At 36.5% G+C, this 26488-nt stretch overlaps 1 protein-coding gene across 1 annotated transcript in view; it reads left to right on the top strand.

Annotated features, from left to right (window-relative positions):
* The window catches only part of CNOT6L (CCR4-NOT transcription complex subunit 6 like), a 91971-nt gene that overhangs the window by 53509 nt on the left and 11974 nt on the right, over nucleotides 1–26488 (top strand). The window contains exons 6-8 of the mRNA XM_052642050.1: nucleotides 9404–9472; nucleotides 11727–11884; nucleotides 14169–14323. Of these exons, the coding sequence (XP_052498010.1) occupies nucleotides 9404–9472; nucleotides 11727–11884; nucleotides 14169–14323 (382 nt within the window). The remainder of the gene's footprint in view (nucleotides 1–9403; nucleotides 9473–11726; nucleotides 11885–14168; nucleotides 14324–26488) is intronic.

Here is a 26488-nt window from a genome sequence, read left to right as displayed (position 1 = left end):
CTTGTGTTTTATATATAAGTTGTTTGTTGCTACATATGTTGCAAATATCTTTTCCCATGCTATTATTGGTTTTTACTCTCTTAATTTGTCTGTTGATGAACAGCAGAAGTTTAACATACTTTGCTTTATTGATCTTTTTAGTATGATACTGCTTTTGTGTCCTCTTTAAGAATTTTTCCCTACTTCATGCTTATGGATGTATTCTGTGTTATTATCTAGAAGCTCTGTTTTTCACTTGCAACATTTAGAGCTATAAGCTTCCCGGAATTGATGTTTGTGTAACACAGGATTCAATTTTTGTAACTTTTCCAAATTTGTATATTAAATTAACCCATAGCCATTTATTGAAAAGGCTGTCCTTTCATTACTATTTTTTGTGCCCTTTTGTCATGAACCATCAACATGTATATGGATCTGTTTCTAGAACCTCTGTTTTTTGTTACCTTCTGTTAGTCTTTATTGCAATATAAGGTTGTTATTTATGGTAGCTTTGTAAAATGTTTTGAGATGCAGTAGAGTAAATCTTCCCTCTTGATTTGATTATAAAGTCTTGGCTTATTTCGGCCCCATGCTTATTTTGCCTTACAGTGTCATTAAAATTGCTAGGAACAGCCTTTCAAATTTCTCCACTCCCGCAACTGTAAGTGTAGGGATTTTTTGGGGGATGCAATAGACTGTTGAGCAGCACAGCTTTGAACTGCACAGGTCCACTTAGATGCAGATTTCTTTTCAATGAATAGTACTATAGGATCTAAATTTGGTTGAATATGTGTTGCGGAACCGAGGATACGCAGGGCTGGAAGGTTATATGTGAAGGTGTTGACTGTGCAGGGGTCAGGGTCACTATCCTGTTTTTGTTCAAGAATCTACTGTAGTTTGTCTTGCAAAGAATCAGTATATTTACAATAGTGCATTTTCTTCTTCTTCCTTTTTTTTTTAAACTTTTCAGTTCAGTGACTCAGTTGTGTCTGACTCTGCGACCCCAGGGACAGCAGCACGCCAGGCCTCCCTGTCCATCAACAACTCCCAGAGTTTACTCAAACTCATGTCCATTGAGTCAGTGATGCCATCCAACCATCTCATCCTCTGTTGTCCCCTTCTCCTCCTGCCCTCAATCCCTCACAGCATCGGGGTCTTTTCAAATGAGTCAGCTCTTTGCATCAAATTGCATCAGCTGGCAAAAGTATTGGAGTTTCGGCTTCAACATCAGTCCTTCCAATGAACATTCAGGACTGATTTCCTTTAGGATGGACTGGTTGGATCTCCTTGCTGTCCAGGGGACTCTCGAGAGTCTTCTCCAACACCACAGTTCAAAAGCATCAATTCTTTGGCACTCAGCTTTCTTTATAGTCCAACTCTCACATCCATACATGACTACTAGAAAAACCATACCCTTGACTAGATGGACCTTTGTTGGCAAAGTAATGTCTCTGCTTTTGAATATGCTGTCTAGGTTGGTCATAACTTTTCTTCCAATGAGTAAGCAACTTTTAATTTCATGGCCGCAGTCCACCATCTGCAGTGATTTTGGAGCCCACAAAAATAGTCTGTCACTGTTTCCTCATCTATTTGGAATAATGTGATGGGACCAGATGCCATAATCTTAGTTTTTTGAATGTTGAGTTTTAAGCCAACTTTATCAGTCTCCTCTTTCACTTTCATCAAGAGGCGCTTTAGTTCTTCTTCGCTTCCTGCGTAAGGGTGGTGTCATCTGCATATCTGAGGTTATTGATATTTCTCCCGGCAGTCTTGATTCCAGCTTGTGTTTCTTCCAGCCCAGCGTTTCTCATGATGTACTCTGCATATAAGTTAAATAAGCAGGGTGACAGTATACAGCCTTGACTTACTCCTTTCCTGATTTGGAACCAGTCTGTTGTTCCATGTCCAGTTCTAACTGTTGCTTTCTGACCTGCATACAGATTTCTTAAGAGGCAGGTCAGGTGGTCTGGTATTCCCATCTCTTTTGGAATTTTCCACAGTTTATTGTGATCCACACAGTCAAAGGCTTTGGCATAGTCAATAAAGCAGAAATAGATAGTTTTCTGGAACTCTCTTGCTTTTTCAGTAATCCAGCGGATGTTGGCAATTTGATCTCTGGTTCCTCTGCCTCTTCTAAAACCAGCTTGAACATGTGGAAGTTCACAGTTCACGTACTGCTGAAGCCTGACTTGGAGAATTTTGTGCATTACTTAACTAGTGTGTGAGATGAGTGCAATTGTGCATTAGTTTGAGCCTTCTTTGGCATTGCCTTTCTTAGGGATTGGAATGAAAACTGACCTTTTCCAGTCCTCTGGGCACTGTTGAGTTTTCCAGATTTGCTGGCATACTGAGTGCAGCACTTTGACAGCATTATCTTTTAGGATTTGAAATAGCTCAACTGGAATTCCATCACCTCTACTAGCTTTGTTCGTAGTGATGCTTCCTAAGGTCCACTTGACTTCGCATTCCTGGATATCTGTCTCTAGGTGAGTGATCATACTTTTGTGGTTATCTGGGTCATGAAGACCCTTTTTGTACAGTACTTCTTTATATTCTTGCCACCTCTTCTTAATATCTTCTGCTTCTGTTAGGTCCCTACCATTTCTGTCCTTTATTGAGCCCATCTTTGCATGAAATGTTCCCTTGAAAGTGAAAGTGAAGTTGCTCAGTCGTGTCTGACGCTTTGTGACCCCATCAATGGTAGCCTACCAGGCTCCGTGGTCCATGGGATTTTCCAGGCAAGAATACTGGAGTGGGCTACCATTTCCTTCTCTAGGGGATTGTCCCAACCCAGGGATAGAACCCAGGTCTCCTGCATTGCAGACAGATGCTTTACCATCTGAGCCACTATCTCTAGTCTTTCCCATTCTGTTGTTTTCCTCTGTTTCTTTGCACTGATCACTGAGGAAGGCTTTCTTATCTCTCCTTGCTATTCTTTGGAACTCTGCATTCAAATGGGTACATCTTTCCTTTTCTCCTTTGCTTTTAGCTTCTCTTCTTTTCACAGCTATTTGTAAGGCCTTCTCAGACAACCATTTTGCTTTTTTGCATTTCTCTTTCTTGGGAGTGGTCTTGATCCTTGTACAATGTCATGAACCTCCGTCCATAGTTCATCAGGCACTGTGTCTATCAGATCTAATCCCTTGAATCTGTTTCTCACTTTTGCTGTATAATTGTAGGGGATTTGATTTAGGTCATACCTGAATGGTCTAGTGGTTTTCCCTACTTTCTTCAATTTAAGTCTGAATTTGTCAATAAGGAGTTCATGGTGTGAGCCACAGTCAGCTCCTGGTCTTGTTTTTGCTGACTATATAGAGCTTCTCCATCTTTGGCTGCATAGACTATGATCAGTCTGATTTTGGTATTGACCATCTGGTGATGTCCATGTGTAGAGTCTTCTCTTGTATTGTTGGAAGAGGGTGTTTGCTATGACTAGTGAGTTCTTTTAGCAAAAATCTATTAGCCTTTGCCCTGCTTCATTCTGTACTCCAGAGACAAATCTACCTGTTACTCCAGGTCTTTCTTGACTTCTTACTTTTGTATTCCAGTCCCCTATAATGAACAGGACATCTTTTTTGGGTGTTAGTTCTCGAAGGGCTTGTAGGTTTTCATAGAACCATTCAACTTCAGCTTCTTCAGTATTACTGGTCGGGGCATAGACTTGGATTACCGTGATACTGAATGGTTTGCCTTGGAAACGAACAGAGATCATTCTGTCGTTTTTGAGATTTCTTCCAAGTACTCCTTTTCGGACTCTTGTTGACTATGATGGCTACTCCATTTCTTCTAAGGGATTCTTGCCCACAGTAGTAGATATAATGGTCATCTGAGTTAAATTCACCCATTCCAGTCCATTTTAGTTTGCTGAGTCCTAAAATGTCAACGTTCTTGCCATCTCCTGTTTGACAACTTCCAATTTTCCTTGATTTTTATTTTTATTTGCATTTATTTTTTGCAGCCTCCCCTACCCCTGACTGTAAGTTTTTGTTTCTTCAGTTTCTTTTAGGATATCTTTTTCTTGTGTGCAACCTCCTCTTTTGGTTTAGGAACAATGTTCATTTTCAGTTCAGTTCAGTCACTCAGTCGTGTCTGAATCTTTGCGACCCCATGGACCACAGCACACCAGGCCTCCCTGTCCATCACCAACTCCTGGAGTCTACTCAGACTCATCTCCATTGAGTCAGTGATGCCGTCCAACCATCTCATCCTCTGTCGTCCCCTTCTCCTCCTGCCTTCAATCTCTGCTTTTTAATATGCTGTCTAGGTTGGTCATAACTTTTCTCCCAAAGAGTAAGCGTCTTTTAATTTCATGGCTGCAATCACCATCTGCAGTGATTTTGGAGCCCCCCAAAATAAAGTCTGACACTGTTTCCTCTGTTTCCCCATCTATTTCCCATGAAGTGATGGGACCAGATACCATGATCTTCGTTTTCTGAATGTTGAGCTTTAAGCCAACTTTTTCACTCTCCTCTTTCACTTTCAAGAGGCATTTTAGTTCCTCTACTTTCTGTCGTAAGGGTGGTGTCATCTGCATATCTGAGGTTATTGATATTTCTCCCAGCAATCTTGATTCCAGCTTGTGCTTCTTCCAGCCTAGTGTTTCTCATGATGTACTCTGCATATAAGTTAAGTAAACAGAGTGACAATATACAGCTTTGATGTACTCCTCTTTGTATTTGGAACCAGTCTGTTGTTCCATGTCTAGCAAAGAGTTCCAAAGAATAGCAAGGAGAGATAAGAAAGCCTTCCTCAGCGATCAATGCAAAGAAATAGAGGAAAACAACAGAATGGGAAAGACTAGAGATCTCTTCAAGAAAATCAGAAATACCAAGGGAACATTTCCACTCATTTAATTTGTATATTTGTTAGACTGTTTACATTTAAAGTAAGAATTGATATGTAGAACTTGAAATCAGTCATTTTGTTATTTGTAGTCTGTTTCCTTTGTTTCTCCTTTATTTGTCGTTTCTTGGTTTCTTATGGGCTATTTAAACATTTTTAGGATACCATCTTGTTTTATTTATGCTGTTTTAGAGGATACTGTCTTTTATAGTTTTCTTAATGATGACTTTTTAGATATTACAATATACATACTTAACACTGTCTATTGATAATAGTGTCTTCTCATTTTAAGCCAATTATTGATGCCCTACTTCCATTTGTGTCCCTTTGCCTTGCTGCTGGTGCTGCTAAGTCACTTCAGTCGTGTCCGACTCTGTGCAGCCCCATAGATGGCAGCCCACCAGGCTCCACCATCCCTGGGATTCTCCAGGCAAGAACACTGGAGTGGGTTGCCATTTCCTTCTCCAATGCATGAAAGTGAAAAGTCAAAGTGAAGTTGCTCAGTCGTGTCCGACTCTTAGCGACCCCATGGACTGCAGCCAAATATAACTGTCTCCAGTATGTCCTCTACTTACACTGAGTACCACATAGATGTTGCAATTTTTGCTTCAGCCATTAGATGCAATATAAGAAGCTCATGCAGAGAAGGTTAATCTGTTATGTTTATCCTTTCACTCTTTCCTTGTTCTTTCCGTTTTGATGTTCCATTTCTTCTGTTGTTAACATTTTCTTTCCATCTTAAGGAGCTTCCTTTAGCCATTCCTTAAGGGCCAGTCTGCTGGCAATGAAGTCTTTTAGTTTTCCTTTGATAACATCTTTATTTTTTCCTTGATTTATGAAGGCAAGTTCTGTTGGCCACAGAATTTGAGGTTGACAGTTGTTTTCTTTTAGCTCTTGAAAAAATATTGTATCACTTCCTCTGGCACCATGGCTTTTAGAAAGAAACCTGTTGTTTCCTTTTAGGTGATGTGTCATTTTTCTGGTGTTTTTGAGATTCTTTGTCTTTAGTTTTTACCAGTTTTGTTATGATGGTGTTGGTGTCTGATTCTTCGGGTTTATTTTTTTTGAAGTTTGTACATCTTCTTGAATGTGTAGATTTATGTTATTTGTTAAATTTGGGGATTTTGGGTCATTATCTCTTTGAATATTTTTTAAGTCTACATTCTGTCTCTTCTCTTTCTGAACTTTGATTTTATGAATCTCAGATCTTTTGAGGAACCCACAGGTTCTTAAAGCTTTCTTCATTTTTTTTTTTCTGTTTTCTTCTTCTTGTTGAGTAAATTCTCTTGATTTGTTCTCAAATTCAATAACGTTATGTTTGGTTGTCTATATTATTGTGCCCGTCCACTTCTATTGTGGGCTTCCCTTGTGGCTCAGCTGATAAAGAATCTGCCTGCAATGCGAGAGACCGGGGTTCGATCCCTGTGTTGGGAAGATCCCCTGAAGGAGGGAAAGGCTACCCACTATAGTATTCTGGCCTGGAGAATTGTCCATGGAGTCGCAAAGAATTGACACAACTGAGCTACTTTCACTTTCCACTTTTTTGCTGGGGTTTTCTATTTTTTCATCTGTTTCAAGAGAATTGGTAATTACTTTATGAAGCAGTTTTATGTTGACTACTTTAAAATGTTCTGTCAGATAATTTCAACAGCTGAATCACTTCTGTGTTATTGTCTGTTGGTAGTCTTTTCTCAGATAAATTGTGATTTTCCTGGTCTTTGGTATGACCAGTGGTTTTCACCTGTGCCCTGGATATTTTTTAATACTATGTTAGGAAACTCATGACCTTTTAAAAACCTCAGTAGCAGGCAACTGCCCAGTTTAGGTTTAGCATGTGGGTTTTGTTGGCTCTTCAGGCTCAGCTGGCACCCTCACTGTGGGAATCCAGGCCCAGTGCTGTTGATCACTGTGAGGTGTGGAAAATCACACTTTTCTCACCCCCTCTCCCCGTCTCCCTCCAGGTCTATTCCTCATGGCTTCAGGGCTGTCTAGCACTTAGTGTGGCATGTATGGAAGATAAAAATGGGAGAATTGTTTCAGATCACATATTTAGGTATGATGTTGAAAGATGTTAACTGCTGTCTCTTCTGTTCATGATGAGAGTAGTCTTCAGTTTTGATCCACGTTCTGGTACTGTGCTAGGACCTTACAGATTTAGCTGTTAAACAGTCTTTATTTGATTGTTGGCTTATATAAATATAGTCCTATCGTTTGGAGTTTGAGTAAGCTCTGGGACTTGGTGATGGACAGGGAAGCCTGGCATGATGCAGTCCATGGGGTTGCAGAGAGTCAGATACGACAGTGACTAAACTGACTGATGCTTTGTCAAATCATTAGCCATGCAATTTTATCTTTGAAAAAAGTCAATGTTAAGTAAATATATGTTACATATGAATATATTATTCTCTTTGAGAGAAATATTAAAATTCTGGTTAAGACCAGAATTTCCTTTGACCACTACCTTTAATTCCAGTCCCTTCTGTGTAAGTAAGCACACTTAGAAGTTGGGTGTGTATCCTTATAGACATTTCTAGACATTTATATATAAAAATTAAACCAGTAGAAATTTTCTTGCATTGTATTACTTTGCATATGTGTTTTAAATTTTTTCTAATAAAATATATCCTACTATATTATTATCTAATTATTAATAAAATATATTTTATCATTATATATTTTCTACTTTTCCCTCACCCAGCAGAATGTCTTACATGCCTTTCCACTTAAGCATGCATGTATCTTTTTTCCTTTAAACATTGGCATAATGAATATGTTTGCTGCTTTAAGCAGATAGGGCTGATCCCAAGAAATAGAATTGCTAGGTCATAGGGACATGAATGTTTTAAATTTTAAAAGATGATGCCCATTTGTCCATCCAGATAGCTGTACCAGTTTGTATTCCCACCAGTTGTATGTGCAAGTATCTATTTCTTATCACCTTCACCAACCCTGGATATTATTAAACTTAAAATTTTTTGTCAACCTAGATAAAGACATGCTATCTCATTTTTAGGTTTTTCCTGGTTACTGGTGAGATACAGTATCTTTTCCTATGCTTTTGTTCTTCAGTTATTTTGGGGGAATAGTATATGTTTTACTTACACTGTTAAATTTGGCTGTATTAAGATATGGGAAGCATCGAATGTTGACATCACTTTTATTTTGATAATTTTCATGCTTTCTGAGTTTTTAACTATTTGCTAATAAGGATCCCAGCAGCTGAGGAGTTCTTTGTTTACTCTCCATTATATTTCTATAATGAACTTCTGTTTTAGAGAGTGTTGCCATAGTTCTGGCACGGCACTCCTAGGAGGCAAGGTTATTTTCCAGGATTCAGTGTGTTGAACCAGCTGGATGGTTTGTTATCTTATGATGACCTTCATTACTTTCTTGGCAAGATACGGACTGTGCAAAATAACATTCATTTAACTTTGTGAACAATATGGCTGCTAAAAGAGGCATCCTTTAGCTAGACTTTTGGAACACTAAAATGGTTAGTAAAATAACACTTTTTTAAAGATCTTGGATACTTGGTTGAAAATTTCTGTGGCTGGGTGATGATGGAGTGTTTCTGCTTAAATGGGATACATTTCTTAGCCACTAATTCGCTGGGTAAATCTGCAAACTTGAATCAAACTGTCCTGTAATTGCAATTGTGTTTAAAAGGGAGAAGAAAAAAGAGGTAGTTAAATCTTAACTTAGTGCATTTTCTTTCACCTGATAGTTTGGTAGAATTTAGTTCCATTAGTATTGACAGTCATATCTGAGCAATTAATGTTTAACCAGTGCTTTCCTTTTTTCTATATGTATAGCGTCATTGTAATCTCTGGCTTTGTATCAGCATTATAAAAGAAAGATTAAAATTAGGAAATGAAAGCCCTATTAGAAAATTCAGTAGTTTTTATTATGCATGCATTTTTTTTTTCTGTTTTAAAAATATTTGAGTAATTTTGTTCATCAGTGTGTTGAAACTTCACGTAGCTTTCATTTTCCCTCTGGGAACAAGACTGAATCAGTACAGTTTACATGTATAATTAAGACATAAGCCTCTTACTTAAGGATTTAAATAGGTACTTTTTAAAATAAATACCGTGTAAGTATAAATGCCATTAATGAATTTCTTTGTGTTCTTTTCAGATGTTAGTTTTGTGTTTTCTGCATAACTCTTCATCAACTTCCTTCAGCTTTTAAATCTTCATTATATTTCAGTACTAGATTTTTAAGACCATATGGATTTCCTGGGTGGTGCTAGTGGTAAAGAACCCCCTGCAGTGCAGGAGACATAAGAGACAACGGTTCAGTCCTTGGGTTCAGTCCTTGGGTCGGGAAGGTCCCCTGGAGGAGGGCATGGCAACCCACTCCAGTATTCTTGCCTGGAAAATCCCATGGACAGAGAAGTCTGGTGGGCTACAGTCCATAGCGTCACAAAGATTTGGGAGGACTGAAGTGACTTAGCATGTACACACATGGGCTATTATAGCTGAAGAGAAAACAGAAGCTGATTTGACATTTTAAATTAGTAAATAATACTAATTTTAGAAATACAGGAAATTACATTTAAAAAAAATATTTTTTTTTCCAGTTCATCCAGAGCAGCTTCCTCCGAGGCCATGGATTACATTAAAAGAACGAGACCAAATTCTGCCATCAGGTAAAATAGTTTTTCTTATTCTTTCTTGACTTTTTTCAGATACACTTGAAATGCCATTTGGGCTTTGTGATGAAATTAACCTTCAAATTAGGCCTTCGTTTTACCTCCCCTGAGTTTAGATGAGTTTAGAAATACTGATGGGTAGAGTTAAAGTCCACCCTGAGGCTTATGTACAAGAATCTCATATCTTTCACAATGATGGGCTCTTGGTTTGAAAATTACTTCTTATAATAGAGCTTTCCAAATGGCATCTTCACATAAGGTTTGGTGATTTAAGAAAAATGAGGAGTAATGAATTTTCTTCTGAAAAATTTCAAACTACTTAGATTTATCTTTCTTTAGTGGGTAGACTGATAACTCTTGTAGAGGGATAATTTATACTGAATCAAATTTACTGTATTGGAAACAGAATATGATACCAGGCCAGGGGTATAGGAATGGTATAGGGTGAAGATTTGAGCAGTTTAATTACAGGATTCAGCATTTCTTGAACTGCAGTAAATGTAGAAAATATAAACCTTTATCTTTTTGTGCAGACCAATGATAATTTGATATTTATAGTCTTCTTACTGTTTATTAGACATTTTATAGTTCGGAATTCTGCTTAAAATAAGTTGTTATTAATATTCCTCTTACAAGTCATAGTTTTTATGATACCTAATTTTATTTTGAAGATGAAAATTTTACTGTTTTAATATGAAGTAACCAAATGCTGATACTTAATTTTGGGGACATTCAATTGTTAAAAGAGTGATTTATAGCCCCAAAACTATAATGGTAATTAAACTATGTAAGAATTAATCCTAGATGGTGAAAGAGGTACCAGTATACATAATGACCACCAGTCAGATCCCCAGGAGACCTCTGAACTAAGTTTCTCATAATATCTTCCTATCATCTGACGCTGAATCAACTTCAGTTGAGCGTTACTTCATTTCTTGTATTCCTTACCATTGATTCTCACCCATACCTGCCCATTGTAATTACCTGGGACGCTTTTTTGAAATATTAATGCCCAAATCGTAACATACTAAATTAGTCTGGAGTGATAAACATTTTTTTTTTTAAGTTCTATAACATGAGTCTAATGGATAGATAGGATAGAAAATTAGTGATAAAAATCAGGGATTTTCAAACTGGTGTGCTTCTGCATAGAATCACCTTAGGATTTTGTTAAATTGCAGATTCCAATTCAGTAAGTCTTTGTGAAGCCAGAAATTTCTGCATTTCTGAGTTCCAAGGTGATAACTGATGCTGCTGCTTCCTAGAGCACACTTTTGAGCAGCAGTGGATACAAGCTGTGTTTTCCTGTTAGTTTACTTGTAGTCCTTTTACTGGCTTCCTTGGTGCCTCAGTGGCAAAGAACCCACCTGCCAATGCAGGAGATGCGGGTTTGATCCGTGGGTCAGGAAAATCTTCTGGAGTAGAAAATGGCAGCCCACTGCAGTATTCTTGCCTGGGAAATCCCACGGACAGAGGAGGCTGGTGGGCTACAGTCCATGGGGTCGCAAAGAGTCAGACATGACTTAGCAACTGAGCATGCACACAGTCCCTTTACAGTTTAAGGGAATTTTAAAATGAGAATTAAAAATTTAAAAATGAGCATTTGATTTGGTTAAAAAGGTTTTTCTTATAACTAAACTTTGTTAGTCTGTGTTCTTCTGGCTCAGAGCAGTGAGAGAAATAAGAGACTCAAAAAAGTACTAAGTATGAAAATTTTGTTAATGAAAGGTAATGAAAGCCTTTTAAAGAGAAAAAAATTAAAATTTACTTTTGTAATTTACTTTTATTCCATTTATAGAGAAAAGTTTTGCTCAGCAAATTATGTGTCAAAAAGTTAGTATTGATTTAAAATTAGATTATTTTTGGCCACACCGCATGACTGGCAGGATCTTAGTTACCTGACCAGGGATTGAGCCTGTGCTCCCAGCAGTGGAAGTGCAGAGTCCCAACCACTGAGCAACCAGTGAATTCCCTAAAACTTGAATTTTTATTTATTAAAATACCCTTAAAAACAATCTCAAATATGAGCTATAAGTCTGATTCTGGTAAAAGAACTTTGGTATGGTGGATGGACTCTGGTGAAGTTTTTTATATAGTTTAACAGAATCTTGCCCAAGGCTTTTCACAGTGGTGATATTTGAGTTATGTTTGTGTGGCTTGTATGATTGTGTAGGTGTACATGTGATATTGCTTTAGAAAAGGTTGCCTAATTTTCTCCCTTTTGTCTTGTTTTTTTTCTCCCACTTCTTAGCATCATTCACGGTTATGTGTTACAATGTGTTATGTGATAAATATGCCACCCGGCAGCTATATGGCTATTGCCCATCCTGGGCATTAAACTGGGAATACAGGAAAAAGGGAATTATGGAAGAAATTGTTAACTGTGACGCAGATATCATTAGTCTTCAGGTAACACTATAGAGATTGAATTGTCTGTAACTTAAAGGTGAATCTAAAAATTACAAAAGATCTTACTTTTGGGAGAGATTTTGTGTTTGAAGAAAAATCCAAAGGAATTATTTTCTCTCTTCTTAAGAAAAAAGGATATTTCCACAGTGAAACAGTTTTGTATAAGCCATAAACTTATACTCATTTACTGATTGCTTAAGCGAAAATAACTTCACCACGTTATTCATGTTAATTCGTGTTATGAACAAATCATTGGTATTGCTGAAAGAGAAAACTACTGAAGATTGAATCTTTAAGAAATATAAATTTAATTTATAATGGGATCTGTAAAAAAAAATTACTTGTCTACCATTGTTCCTCAGTGATATACATATAAAAATATTGTACTATAAATCACGCATTTTTGCCTTATTTTTAAAAGCAACCTCAGAAATTTAGATACTTTATTGAATTTAACTGACAAAGCACCTTTTGATTGAAACAGTGTTTTACTACTTTTCAATGCTCAGCTAATGAATGGCCAAGAAGGTTTACACATAGTTTTTAGTACATTTTTTGTTAGCAGTTTTCAAGGCATATTAAATGCTTTAAGGTACTTTAAAATTTTAAGTGTTATAATTTCACACCTCCTTTTCTGCATAGCTTAAGAATAAAGTCATTACTTTTATAATAAATTTTTTTGTGTTAGAGTAGCTTTATTATTTACTTATATTTGTGTTATTATCCATGATTCATTTGACTCTGGAAAATAAGGAAGTAGTAGAAGTCTTCAAAGGCTAAATTTTCTTTTAAACACTAAGAACTGACACAAAATGAGGGGAGGAGGAGGCCAATATGGGCTTACCAGGTGGCGCTAGTGGTAAACAACCCAAATGCCAGTGCAGGAGACAGGAGACACGGGTTCGATCTGTGGGTCAGGAAGGTCCCCTAGAGGAGGGAATGGCAACCTGCTCCAGTATTCTTGCTTGGAGAATGCTATGGACAGAGGAGCCTAGCGGGCTACAGTCCATAGGATTGCAAAGAATCTGACACAATTGAAGCTGCTTAGCACACATGGAGACAAATAAGCATAGGCTTATGTTATTTAATTTCCTTCCTTTTGATTCAGTATTTATAGTAATAACAGCCTCACACTCTTCCTTAGTTAAGTATAGTATGAAGCATAGAGGCATCATAATTTTAAAATGTAAAAATGTAATAATGTAATAAATGTAATACTATGTTATAAAGTGTTCATTCGAGAGAAGTTCGAAATATGAAAAGAATATAAATAATAATAGAGTAAAACATCTAATCCTGTACCCCAAAGAAAGTTGCTTCAACTCCAGGGTTAAAACTTTTGGAGTATTTCTTATATTCTTTTTAAAACATTCACTTGCCTATTTATTTATAGGTATGTTTTCAAAATAGAGATCACACTATTAATGTATTTTGTTTCTTGCTTATTGCATTTAATATACATTTTATGCATTACTAAAATTTCTCAAAGCCAATTATATGAATATATACTAATTGATTTAGCATTTTCCCTGCTGTTGGACATTAAGGCTGTTTTCATTGTTACAATATCACGTTTTTATAAACATTGGCACACATAAATCATTATCTTCATGCTTGATTATTCCATTTGGAAAGATTTCTTAAAAGTATGTTATGGGTCAAGTAATAAATTAGTCTAACTTAATAACTGCCAAATTAACACAGACCATTGGATTATTGGTATTCAGGTAACTAAAAATTCCTTTAAGTAGGATTTTTTGTTGATCTTAAACTTCTCAGTTTTGACTATCATTCCTTTCCACCACAGTTGAGAAATACAAATTATTTTTAAAAAATTACCTCTTAATGTAAAATTTTCAATTCCCTACTGCTTAATCTGTAATATGACCAACTTTCATATTTTGTATTTCAATTTTGTTCAATTACCAGTTGAGGAAGTGAAGAACAGCAGTTGTTGTTCAGTCACTAAGTCGTGTCCCACTCTTTGTGACTGCACAGACTGCAGCATGCCAGGCTTCCCTGATGAACTCGAAATTGGAAGTCAAGAGATTTGGGACCAACTAACTACCTGTGTAAACCCGAGAAAATCATATTATTTTTTTATTCTTTTAGGCTTTACAAAGCTGCCATTGTCAAATGGTAGCTGCTATCAATAAGGCAAGGTAGTTAGATAATGTTTGTTAAGTGAAGTGTTTAACTTAGTCGCACTTCACTCACAGTGTTGCACAGTTTTACATCTTAGTTTTCTTCTATCATGTCGGTGATAATGTATCTTCCATCTCAGGAAGTGGAAACAGAGCAATACTTCACTCTCTTTCTGCCAGCATTGAAGGAGCGTGGATATGATGGATTTTTTTCTCCAAAGTCACGTGCCAAAATCATGTCTGAGCAGGAGAGAAAGCATGTGGACGGTTGTGCAATATTCTTCAAAACAGAAAAGTGAGTTACAGAAACAAAGCGTACCACACATTTGAAGTTGTCTTTGGTTTGACCCTAAAATAGACAAAAAGCTAAAAAACAGTTAAAACTATTGGTAAGATTTTATTTCTTAGGGTGTGTATTGGAAATTAGAATGTTTATCATATTCTTTATGCTTTTTTACCAACTTGCACTAAAAATATTAAAAGGAGTATATACTTAAATATGATATTATCATAATTTTATATATATTTCCATGAAGTAAAATATTAGTTTTGGTGTAAAAAAGAAAGTAGTACTCTTTAAGATTGGAACTAAGTGATCTGAAGTTTCTTTGAGTGATTTTTTTTCTTTTGTTGTTATCGTGTCTGACTCTTTGTGAGCCTATGGACTACAGCATGCCAGGCTTCCTTGTCCTTCACTGTCTTCTGGAGTTTGCTCAAACTCATGTCCATTGAGTCAGAGATGCCATCCAACCATGTCATCTGTCACCTCACCCACTTCTCCTCCTGCCCTCAGTCTTTCCCAGCATCAGGGTCTTTTCCAGTGAGTCACCTCTTAGCATCAGGTGGCCAAGTATTGGAGCTTCAGCTTCAGCATCAGTCCTTCCAGTGAATATTCAGGGTTGATTTCCTTTAGGATTGACTGGTTTGATCTCCTTGCAGTCCAAGGGACTCTCAAAAGAGTCTTCTCCAGCACCACAATTCGAAAGCATCAGTTCTGTAGCAGTCAGCCCTCTTATGGTTCAGCTGTCACATCCATACATGACTACTGGAAAAACCATAGCTTTGACTAGACAGACCTTTGTCAGAAAAGTGATGTCTCTGCTTTTTAATGCACTGTCTAGGTTTATTATAGCTTTTTTCAAGGAGCCAAGCGTGTTTTAATTTCATGGCTGCAGTCACCATCCTCAGTGATTTTGGAGCCCAGTAAAATAAAATCTGTCACTTCTTCCACTTTTTCCCCTTCTCTTTGCCATGAAGTGATGGGTCCAGATGCCATGATCTTAGTTTTTTGAATGTTGAATTTTAAGCCAGCTTTTAGTTGGCCCTTTTCAGAACCATTCTTTTTTTTTTTTTTAAATCAACTTTTCACCTTTTCCAGTTAATATTGTGTATGTTTATTTCCTGTTTTATGAAAAGTTGCTCAGTTATGTCCCACTCTATGGACCTCATGGATTGCAGCCTGCCAAGCTCCTCTGTCCATGGAATTCTCCAGGCAAGAATACTGTAGTGGGTAGCTGTTCCCTTCTCCAGGGGATCTTCCCAACCCAGAAATTGAACCTGGGTCTCCTGCATTGCAGGTGGATTCTTTACTGTCTGAGTCAACAGGAAAGCTTAGTCACTTTCTTATTCACTAAATGTTTACTGAGCATTTGCTTTATGATGAGTGCTGTGCTAGTCACTATAGACCCAATAATACATGGTTTCTGATCCCACTCAGAGCTCCAGTAGGAAAAGGAAGGAGTAAATATCACAGTATAGTATGGTATATATGTGTTAGAGATATGCCTCGATAGATAAGGGAAGGTGAAGAGAAGCACAGAGCTTACAGAGGTAGGGAGTTAAAGGATTGATTGAGACAAAACAATGGAAAGTGGTCATGACCTGAAATGGAAAACAGAAAACATGACCTTTTTGTTTTTTCAGGGCTATAATATAGTTGATGAAAGTACGGTCAAAGATAAACCTGTTACGACTGCTTATTAAAATATGTGGACAATCTTGTAGAGGCCTTTGTGCTTTAATATTCTTGAGTTTAAAATGGAAAAAAGTATATATTCAGAGGTAGTTACAAGAATTAAATGAGGTAATGGATGGAGAGGTACTTAGTGTCCCAGAAATATTTTTATTATTGTCATATTTCTCTTTCTGTAATCCTTTGCAATTTTAGTATTTCTCTCTTACTAGGTTTATGATGCTCTGTGCATTGAATTTAGGAATTGCATTTCTGACTTCAGGGTTCAAAACTGTAACAAGCTTAGAAGGCTGTGTCTGTTTCTGTTTCTGTTTCTTTTTTTTTTTGGTTTGGAATTATGAAGAGTTATTATATTACTCTCTGTTTCATTCTTTTATTTATCATTTTATTGAAATATAGTTGATTTACAATGTGTTAATTTTTGCTATACAGTAAAGTGATTCCATTATACATATATACATTCCTTTTTAATATTCTTTTTCATTGTGGTTTATCACAAGATACTGAATATAGTTCCCTGTACTGTACAGTAGGACCTTGTTGTTTATCCATTAGTTTGTATCTGCTAACCCCAAACTCCCAGTCCATCCACCCTCTACCTCCCCTCCCTTTTCCACTTGGCAACCACAGATCTCTTCCCTGTGTCTACAGGTCTGTTTCTGTTTCACAGATAGGTTTGTTTTTGTCATATTTTAGATTCCACGTATAAGTGATATCATATGGTATTTTTCATTCTCTTTTTGACTGACTTGACTTAGTGTGATGAGGTCTGAGTCCATCGATGTTGCTGCACATGGTCGTATTTCATAGAATGCTATCTTTTGAATAGCTGACTGAGTGACTGGATGGTTAGAGGCAGATTCTTTTGGTTATCTTCTTGAGGAAAAGAGAGAAGTATATTTTTGCCTCATAAAGGCTGCCAGTTTTACAGTAGACAATTTGAAAGCACCTCCAGCCTTCAGAAGACTGGAATGTATGGAGTGAGATAGAGGTGGTATTATATAGTTAATAACTTGGGTTTGATACATTAGATAAGAAATCGTCTACTAATAGAATAGGCACATAAACACTTGTGACTGTTTTCCTGTTATAACAAAGCATTTCAATGTCTCTATTAATATAGGCCTATTTATTACCAGCATGACTTCTTGTTTTGAGTAATAAGTGAATTTGAAAGCTGTTTGAGTCACTTCTCATTTATTTGTCCCTACTTTCATATCTTTTCTGTGAATTTTTAATAGAGATTTTTCATTTGTTTAATAATTAGTACACAGCCCTGTAGTATTTGAGGTCAGAATATGCTGTATACTCTTCTAGTGGGTTGATGTGATATCTTCTTTTTTTAAACAGATTTTAGCCTAACAATAGCCATTACTTTGTAGTATTTGCATGTCACCCTTTTTCTTTTATTCACACTGATTATCTTAATTTTTAAAGCAATCCTCAGAGTTAGGAATACAACTGTTTCCTCGTTCTTACAGATGAGGAAACCAAGACATGGGAAGTACCTGGCTTCACAGCAAGTGCTTTTAACCACTGTACTAAACTGACTCTTTAGACTTCTTTTATATATATACAATTTGTATATTTATGAAATAGAGTTGATTTTCAGTATTGTGTTAGTTTTAGGTATGCAGCAGAGTGATTCTGTTTTACATATATATATCCTTTGTCAAATTCTTTTCTCATACAGGTTATTAGAAAATACTGAGTATAGTTCCCTGTGCTGTACACTGGGTCCTTGTTGCTTAGGCTTATTTCAGCTTCTGGTATCACTTGTACCTCTTAAAAGGTTATCTCATTTGGAGAAATTACCTTGAATTTCATATTTGTTACCTGTATTCACACACAAATTTCCTTGAAACATCATAATTTAAAAAAATTACTGATAACACTGATGAGATGTGATGAGATGTAACATCAGCTTGTTTTTCCATTTGCCATTGTTTCTTTCTGAAGGATGATATTATCATTTTTCATTCCTTTCACAGTTTTGAGAGGGAAATCTAAAATGCCTTGGTAGTTTATTAGAGGTAAATAAGATTTGAACTAACAGTTACAACTGTTATTTAGGAAACTTTAGATAACTATTTGAAAACAGACTTGAATTATTTAAAATGCTGTGAATTCTTTTCACTTTGAAATATTGTGTAAAACACACATATGCATAGAGGCATGTATTTTGTCTCTCTGTGTTTGGAAAACTTACAATAGGTAAATTTTTTTAAGTCGAGAAGTTTCTCTTTGCCGTATTTTGTCCTGTAGACTAAACAGTTAGTAGAAATGGAGTCTTGGAGTCCAGTGCACGACTTGAAGAAATCAAAAATGTCAAAAAATGGAGCTGAAAGCAGGCCTAGATACTAGACATACTTGCTGTTCCTGAGTTTAGCAGTTCTGATATAATCATACTTTGCTTCAAATCAGTGAGAAAGGGAAAGATGAAAACAGCAGTTTTAGAACAACGTGACCATTGCACTGTGACGAGGCAGTCTCTTCCAGTAGGGTTGGCGACTAGGTTGTCGTGGTGCTTAGTCCTTGTTACATTGCCTCTGCTCTCTGCCTCAGAGATACCAGGTAAGACCAGGTCCTTGTTTGCCTTGCATTTTATAACAGGTTGTTTTGTGGCTGAGAAGAGGGCATTCATTTATAGATTATATAGTATCGTCCCCAAATGACCTATTCTGATAATCCTGTCTTACTAGTTTCTCAGTTACTAATTTTGTCTGTCATAGGTGGTGGTTGCATTTAGAACTTTAAAGTCGGAGGTTGTGATTTCTAGTTTCCAGTGTTAGCTTTCCCATTTATTTAATCTGGAACATTGCTTTATGCCAGTTTCATTACCTTTCCAGTATAGATGTTAATAATAACTGTTCTGCCTGACTTCAGAGGTTTTTAATGGGGCTAAAATGACCAAAAATGTGAAAATACTTTCAGTGGTTAAAAGAGTTGTACAAATATATCTAGAATGGTGAATATCCACTTTTCTTCCCTATTTATCTCACTCTCTAAGCTTACCTTTTCTAGCAGATTGTTTTTTGGAACTCCCATGATTATTTTGAAGGGACCCAAGAACACATTTTATAGCATCTTATACTGAAAATACAATAAAAATTTCTATTTGGTTTAGGTTTAAGAGTGAGTTTAATGCGATTAGAAAGGGTCATGGTTCATAGAAAGGAGAAGCAGAGTAGAGGTTATTTGGTTGAGGTGAGAGGGGAGAAAGTAAGAAGTATTATTCTTGCAGTATGGAATAGAACATAGATAAACTTTCTTACTATATTATAGATGTATTATAAATATAGTATAAAATAAACACAGAAACAAGATGAGTTGTAGGAGATTATCTAGCTCTACTGGTGCTGGAAATCTTATTTTCTAAAAGCAGAGTCCCTGAAAAGTTCTTATAGCCCAAGAAGCATATCTATGCCCTTACTTAATTCTCACTGGAAAAAAAGGAATTTTGCGGAAAAAAGGAGTTTTCTGTGGTTCCTCAGTTCTCAGCTATCTCTTTGATTCTTCAGCTGTTGGTGAAACTGAAATAATAAGATTGAGAGTATCATTCTGACCGTTTCTGTATCTCTAAGCACTAAAAAGGGGAGTGTTTGGTTATAATGACATGTGCTCTATTTAGGAAACCTGATTTCATTTTTCTGAACTTTTTGAAACCAAAGACATTAGAAAGTAGATACCTCAAGAGGATTGGGATGTTTATGTCAGGAATAGGGCAACACAGTAATAAAGCATACCAATGAGGAAGAAAACTGAAGGGGTAATTTGAGGCAGTTAATGAACCAGGTAATTGTTCAGGATTCATTTTAAAAGAAGTATTTTTTTTTTCCCAATAAAAAACTCAATAACCAAGCATGTGTTAAAGAAAAAAAAAAAAGAGCTTATGAACCTATCTTCTTTGCCATGAAAATTAAGAAAAAAGGGAAAATTGGATGAACGTGCTAAGGCAACAAGGAGAATATTTTAAATAACATCTGCACTATACCCATGTGCATTGTGCAATCGCTAATTAATGATCAAGGAAAAAAACTAGAGTCTTGCAAGTTCTGTTTTGCTTTCATGGTCTCTATTGAGGAGAATTCTTTTCAAACTGAAAAGACTAAGACGAAGTAAGGAGGAGACTGGGAAACCAAGAAGAGGAGCTTGGGAAGCCAAGCAAATCACTAAACTGCCTTAACTAGTTAGGTTTCCAAATCAATATAATTATATCCCATGGTATTAAAATATCTTGCCAAAGTGTGATTATAGAAGTAGATGGCATGAGTCATCTATAGTGAGCATTGGAGTATAGGAGCAGTTCTAGTATATTGGAGACGAATAAACCACCTCATTTGCAAGCCTCAGTTTTCCTCATCTTTTTAGTGGTAATGAGCATTGGTTTGACCAAAAAGTTTGGCTTTTTCCACAAGATATTACTCAAATGAACTTTTTGGCCAACCCAGTAGTATTGTCTGTCACAATTGAGTTCTCCAGAAACAAGACTCCCACGTTAGTTTGGTGTTCAGGAGTTTATTAGGGATCAAAAGCTGTGACGAGGAATGGGGGAAAGAAGAAATGAACAGAGAAAGTAGAACTGTGTTGCACATTAGACAGCCTCAGTTGACCCCACCTGTAGCTTTGGAGCTGAAATGGCCTGTGAGAGTTAATCCAGGAGGAACCAAAATCCCCAGACCTTTATCTTTTGTTTTTGATCTGTAATGTGCCACTCCCAGAAGTACTTGGACTTTGGTGAGGCAGCCCTCCGCAACTGGAGCAATTCCTGAAGGACTGATGAGGCATCCAGGCAGCATCTCTTCGTGTCCACACTTTGCAAAGTTTTAACAAAGTTTTAGGACTAATAATATGAAGTAATTTCACAGGACTTGATACAGAGTAGATCCTCAATAATAGATGGCTTATTCTTGTTTTAAATTTGTACTGCACTGTTCAGAATTTTGATTATATAAGAGAAGACACATGCATACATATAAGATTTATAAAAAAACAAAAAGCTGGCAAGGATATTTCAATCCTTTGGAAAACTAGAATGTTGTTTAAAAGTGCCCTTAATATCTGAAAGGGTGAACTAATGAGCAGAAATATAAATGATACTCAACAGAAATAAAGTCTGCAATTCTTCAATTATTATAAGAAAGAGGAAGAGAGAAAATTATTTGAGATCACAGAAAAATGTTTATATGTAAAACAACTTATTACTTCACTAATGAATCTATTACTATAACTAATCTCATTAATTATAATAGCTCATATCAGAAGTACCTTAAATGCCTAACAGAATAGTTCAATCATGGTGAATTTATTTAGTGGACTATAATGCAACCATAAAAATTGGTTGTTGAAGCAAATATATATATATATATATATATATATATATATATATTTAATTGTAGGCTAATCGCTTTACAGAATTTTGTGATTTTTCTGTCATACATCAACAGGAATCAGCCATCGATATACCCAGGTCCCCTCCCTCCTGGACCTCCCTTCCATCTCCCTCCCATCCCACCCTTCAGCCTGTCACAGAGTCCCTGTTTGAGTTCCCTGAGTCACACAGCAAATTCCCATTGGCTATCTGTTTTATATATGGTATTGTAAATTTCCATGTTACTCTCTCCATATATCTCATCTTCTCCCTCCTCCCCTGCCCCCATGTCCATAGGTCTGTTTTCTATGTCTGTTTCTCCATTGCTGCCCTAAAATAAATTCATCAGTGCCACCTTTTTAGATTCCATATATATGTGTCAGTATGCAGTATTTATATTTCTCTTTCCAACTTACTTCACTCAGTATAATAGGCTCTGGGTTCATCCACCTCATTAGAACTGACTCAGATGTGTTCCTTTTTATGGTTGAGTAGTATTCCATTGTATTTATGGACCACAGCTTCTTTATCCATTCATCTGTTGATGGACATCTAGGTTGCTTCCATGTTCTAGCTATTGTAAATAGTGCTGCAGTGAACTTTGGGGTACATGTGTCTCTTTTAGTTTTGGTTTCCTCAGAGTATATGCCTAGGAGTGGGTTTGCTGGCTCATATGGTGATTTTATTCCTAGCTTTTTAAGGACTCTCCATACCATTTTCCATAGTGGCTGTATCAGTTTGTGTTCCCTTTTCAGCACACCCTCTCCAGCATTTATTGTTTGTAGACTTTTTGATGATGGCCATTCTGACCCGTGTGAGGTGATACCTCATTATAGTTTTGATTTGCATTTCTCTAAAAATGAGTGATGTTGAGCATCTTTTCATGTGTTTGTTAGCCATCTGTATGTCTTCTTTGGAGAAACGTCTGTTTAGGTCTTTTCCCTATTTTGTGATTGGGTTGTTTGTTTTTCTGGCAATGAGTTGTATGAGCTGCTTATATATTTTGGAAATTAATCCTTTGTCAGTTGTTTCATTTGATATTACTTTCTCCCATTCTGAGGACTGGCTTTTCACCTTGCTTATAGTGTCCTTTGCGGTGCAAAAGTTTTTAAGTTTAATCAGGTCCCACTTGTTTACTTTTGTTTTTCTTTCCCTTACTCTAGGACATGGGTCATAGAGGATCTTGCTTTGATTTATGTCATCGAGTGTTCTGCGTATAGTTTTTGGTCTTACATTTAGGTCCTTAATCCACTTTATCTTTGTCTGTGGCATTAGGAATTGTTCTAATTTCATTTTTTTACATGTAGCTTGTCGTTTTCCCAGCACCCCTTATTGAAGAGGCTGTCTTTGCCCCATTGTATATTCTTGCCTCCTTTGTCAAAAAGAAGGTACCCATAAGTGTGTGGGTTTATCTTTTGGTTCTCTGTCTTGTTCCATTGGTCTGTATTTCTTTTTTTTGTGCCTGTACCATACTGTTTTGATGACTGTAGCTTTATAGTATGGTCTAAAGTCAGGAAGCTTGATTCCTCGAGCTCCATTCTTCTTTCTCAAGACTGCTTTGGCTATTCAGGGTCTTTTTGTTTTTCCATATGAATTGTGAAATTTTTGTTCTAGTTCTGTGAAAAATGCCATTGGTAATTTGATAGGGATTACATTGAATCTCTAGATTGCCTTTGGTAGTATAGTCATTATCACAATATTGATTCTTCCTACCCAGGAACATGGAACATCTCTCCATCTGTTTATGTTGTCTTTGATTTCTTTCATGAGTGTCTTACAATTTTCCATGTATAAGTCTTTTGTCTCCTTAAATAGGTTTATTCTTAGATATTTCATTCTTTTTGTTGCAATGTTATATGGAATTGATTCCTTAATTTCTCTTTCTGATTTTTAATTGTTAATATTTAGAAATGCAAGCACTTTCTGTGTATTGACCTTATATCCTATGACTTCGCTAAATTTACTGATTAGCTCTAGTAATTTTCTAATAGTTTCTTTTGGGTTTTCTATGTATAGTATGTCATCTGCAAACAGTGAGAGTTTTACTTCTTTTCCGATCTGTATTCCTTTTATTTCCTTTTATTTTCTAATTACCATAGCTAGGACTTTCAAAACTGTGTTGAGTAATAGTGGTGAGAGTGGACACCCTTTTCTTGTTCCTGATCTTAGAGGGAATGAAGCATATGGTATTTTATAGGGAAATGTTCCTGTCTATATTAGAGTATTACTTAGAGTATTATTAATAAGTAAAACTTCAAGTATTATTCTAATTGTATAAAAAATGCACACACACGCTTGAGAGAAAAGTCTGGGGAAATACGTTGAGATCTTGATGGGGGTGTTGGGTTGCAAGTGACTTGACTTTTTCTTTATTTTTTTCTCATTTCCCAATCTCTGTATGTTACTTAATAAAATAATTTTTTTTTCACATTTTTGTTTTTAAGCAACTATAAATATGGAACTGAAGAGACCTGGTTTAAGAACTAAAATACCAAAAAGTTGTGGAGATATATTATTACTTATTTAGCTTACAGTTAATATGGCTTTCCCGAGAGAAGGCAATGGCACCCCACTCCAGTACTCTTGCCTGGAAAATCCCATGGACGGAGGAGCCTGGTAGGCTGCAGTCCATGGGGTCGCTAAGAGTCAGACACGACTGAGCGACTTCACTTTCACTTTTCACTTTCATGCATTGGAGAAGGAAATGGCAACCCACTCCAGTGTTCTTGCCTGGAGAATCCCAGGGACGGGGGAGCGTGGTGGGCTGCCGTCTGTGGGGTCGCACAGAGTCGGACAGGACTGAAGCGACTTAGCAGCAACAGCAGCAGTCCAAGATGAAGAAGACAGTAGTTCATTTATCTCCAGTTCTGGATACTGCACCTTTGAGTTTAAACTTGAGTTTTTCAAATGAACAGCTGTTTTACACCATATATCATGCAAAGAATTGATTTATTTTCTGGAGAAGACTTGGGAATTATATTTAAAGTAGTGTCAAATGGAAAAGAAGTTCTGTGTTCCTTTAAAGAAATGGTCTAGATTTAAGATTGATTGAAGAAAGATACAGGGAAACAAATTTTAGTAAAGACAGTTCTATAATTAGATAGTCTCACTCCAGCACCCCTACCAAATAATATCCTGACTCTGGTAGAAGAAAAATATTACAGTATTAAGCTGTTAAACAGCAATTTCAGACTTTCCTGCAGGACCCTAGATTCCTATAAAGAAGCCTTAAGAACTGTGTAAATATTTACAAGATATTTCAAAAGTTAAATCCAAATTAAGTAATTTTAAAATAACACTCAAATTTCCAAATACCAAATTTTAACACTTTGGAAATCAATAACATGTTCTGATAACACTGCTTAGTTGACTTGTTGCAGACCTCTGAATTGAGTTTTTGCCTACTTGCTTGCTTTCAAAGCCAGTTATTTACCACTTGTATCTGTGTGTTTGTGTGAATCAGGGTTTTTATTAATACTGTGTAACCAAAACAGAATAGAGAAATAAACTGGATACTGAGACTGATAGAAGACTATAATTATCATCTATACCCTCTTGATTTCAAATTTTTATAAACATCAAAACAGATTCATTTTTAATGATTGATTTATTCAGATATAATACTGCTTTTATCTATTTTATATATGATAATCTTATGAAGAATTATTTGAGAAAGAAATTCTACTGCTTAAAGACGTTTTTAAAAGTCCTGATATTGAGGATAATCCACTATATCTGTAGAACCTATATTGTATCTGCCTACTTCTCTTTATTTCTCTTGCCTTACCCTAAGCCATCATTATCAGTCATCCAAACAACCTGAGAAACTTTCTAATTCATCTCACAGTTCCCAAACTTTGGCTCCTGCAATTCATTGTCTACAGTGGAGCTGCAGTGATCTTAAAAAATATAAATCAAATACTATCATATCCTTGCTTAGAATCTACTTCAGTCACTTCTCTTCCTCTTAATCTCCAACATCATTTCATACCCTTCCATTCTTTTCTAACCCATAAACATACAAAGTTCTTTGCTAGCCCAGAACCTCTCACTTCTTCCTCTATCTGGAATGCGCTTAATTCCATTCTTCACCTTGGTAATTTCTCATCATTCATGTTCCAGTTTAAATATCACCTCTTCAGAGGGTGGAAACTCCACTCCTTTAATCACTCTGGCTTGGGAGTAGGCACATGACCAAACCTTATATTCTTCTCAGCCCATCTGAGACATTCATACTTGGAGTCGGGAGAGGAGTGTTATTTCATCTAGCACAGTGTCCTGCAACACAACACAGTCTTAGTGTTTTTGAATGAATGTGTGCAGGCTTCACTTTCAAAGCTAGGAGGATGATGGGGTAGGGCCCTTTTATAGAAGTAGAGATGTCTTTTTCTCCTCTTAAAATCTAGTGAAAGGCAGACAGTATATTTGGTAGGTTTTGGCTATTTATAAATGCTTTACAAACTTAGTAAAACTTGACTAACAGAGGTTAAATGGCTTGACTAAAGTCATCCTGCTATTAAATGGCAGTGCTGGACTCAATTCTGTTAAATCCTACAATATCTACTTTGGCACTAAGGAAAGAAAATACTGTTAGTACAGATGCACAAGTTGTAATCCCAGAGAAAGCCATCCCTCATCTTATAGAATCATTCCTTCTGTTCACTTATATTCACCCAATGCCAACTTTCTAGTAGAAGCCAGATGGAAAAATTGGCTTCACGTTAGCTGGGAAAAGGGTGTGTCCCTGCATTTTCTTGACAGATTTCTTGATGTGGTGAGAATAAAACTGCCAACAGGGTAGGTAGATTTTTTTCTCTTCTGTCTTATTAACTTGCTGACTCAGTTAAGGTTGTGTTTACCTTTGAATACCAGAAAATCCCAACTGCCACTTAAAGAAATAGGAGAAGAGTAATTTTCTCACACAGGGCAGTCCAAGCCGCTTCTCCATTCGTAATGGGCTGTGTTTTGCCTTCCTGTCTCTTACCACATGGGTAGAGATGGAAAAGGGTAAAGGAGTACACACATACACACCATCTTTGCTAGGTGGCACTTCCAAGAAGGTTTCTACAGTAATCAGACTTTTTTCCTCTCATCGACCGTATCACAAGACCCATTGG

This window comes from Budorcas taxicolor, chromosome 6 (assembly GCF_023091745.1).
Source record: "Budorcas taxicolor isolate Tak-1 chromosome 6, Takin1.1, whole genome shotgun sequence".
Lineage (NCBI taxonomy): Eukaryota > Metazoa > Chordata > Mammalia > Artiodactyla > Bovidae > Budorcas > Budorcas taxicolor.
Note: the sequence above shows the minus strand (reverse complement) of the source record. Positions and strands in the feature narration are given on the sequence as shown.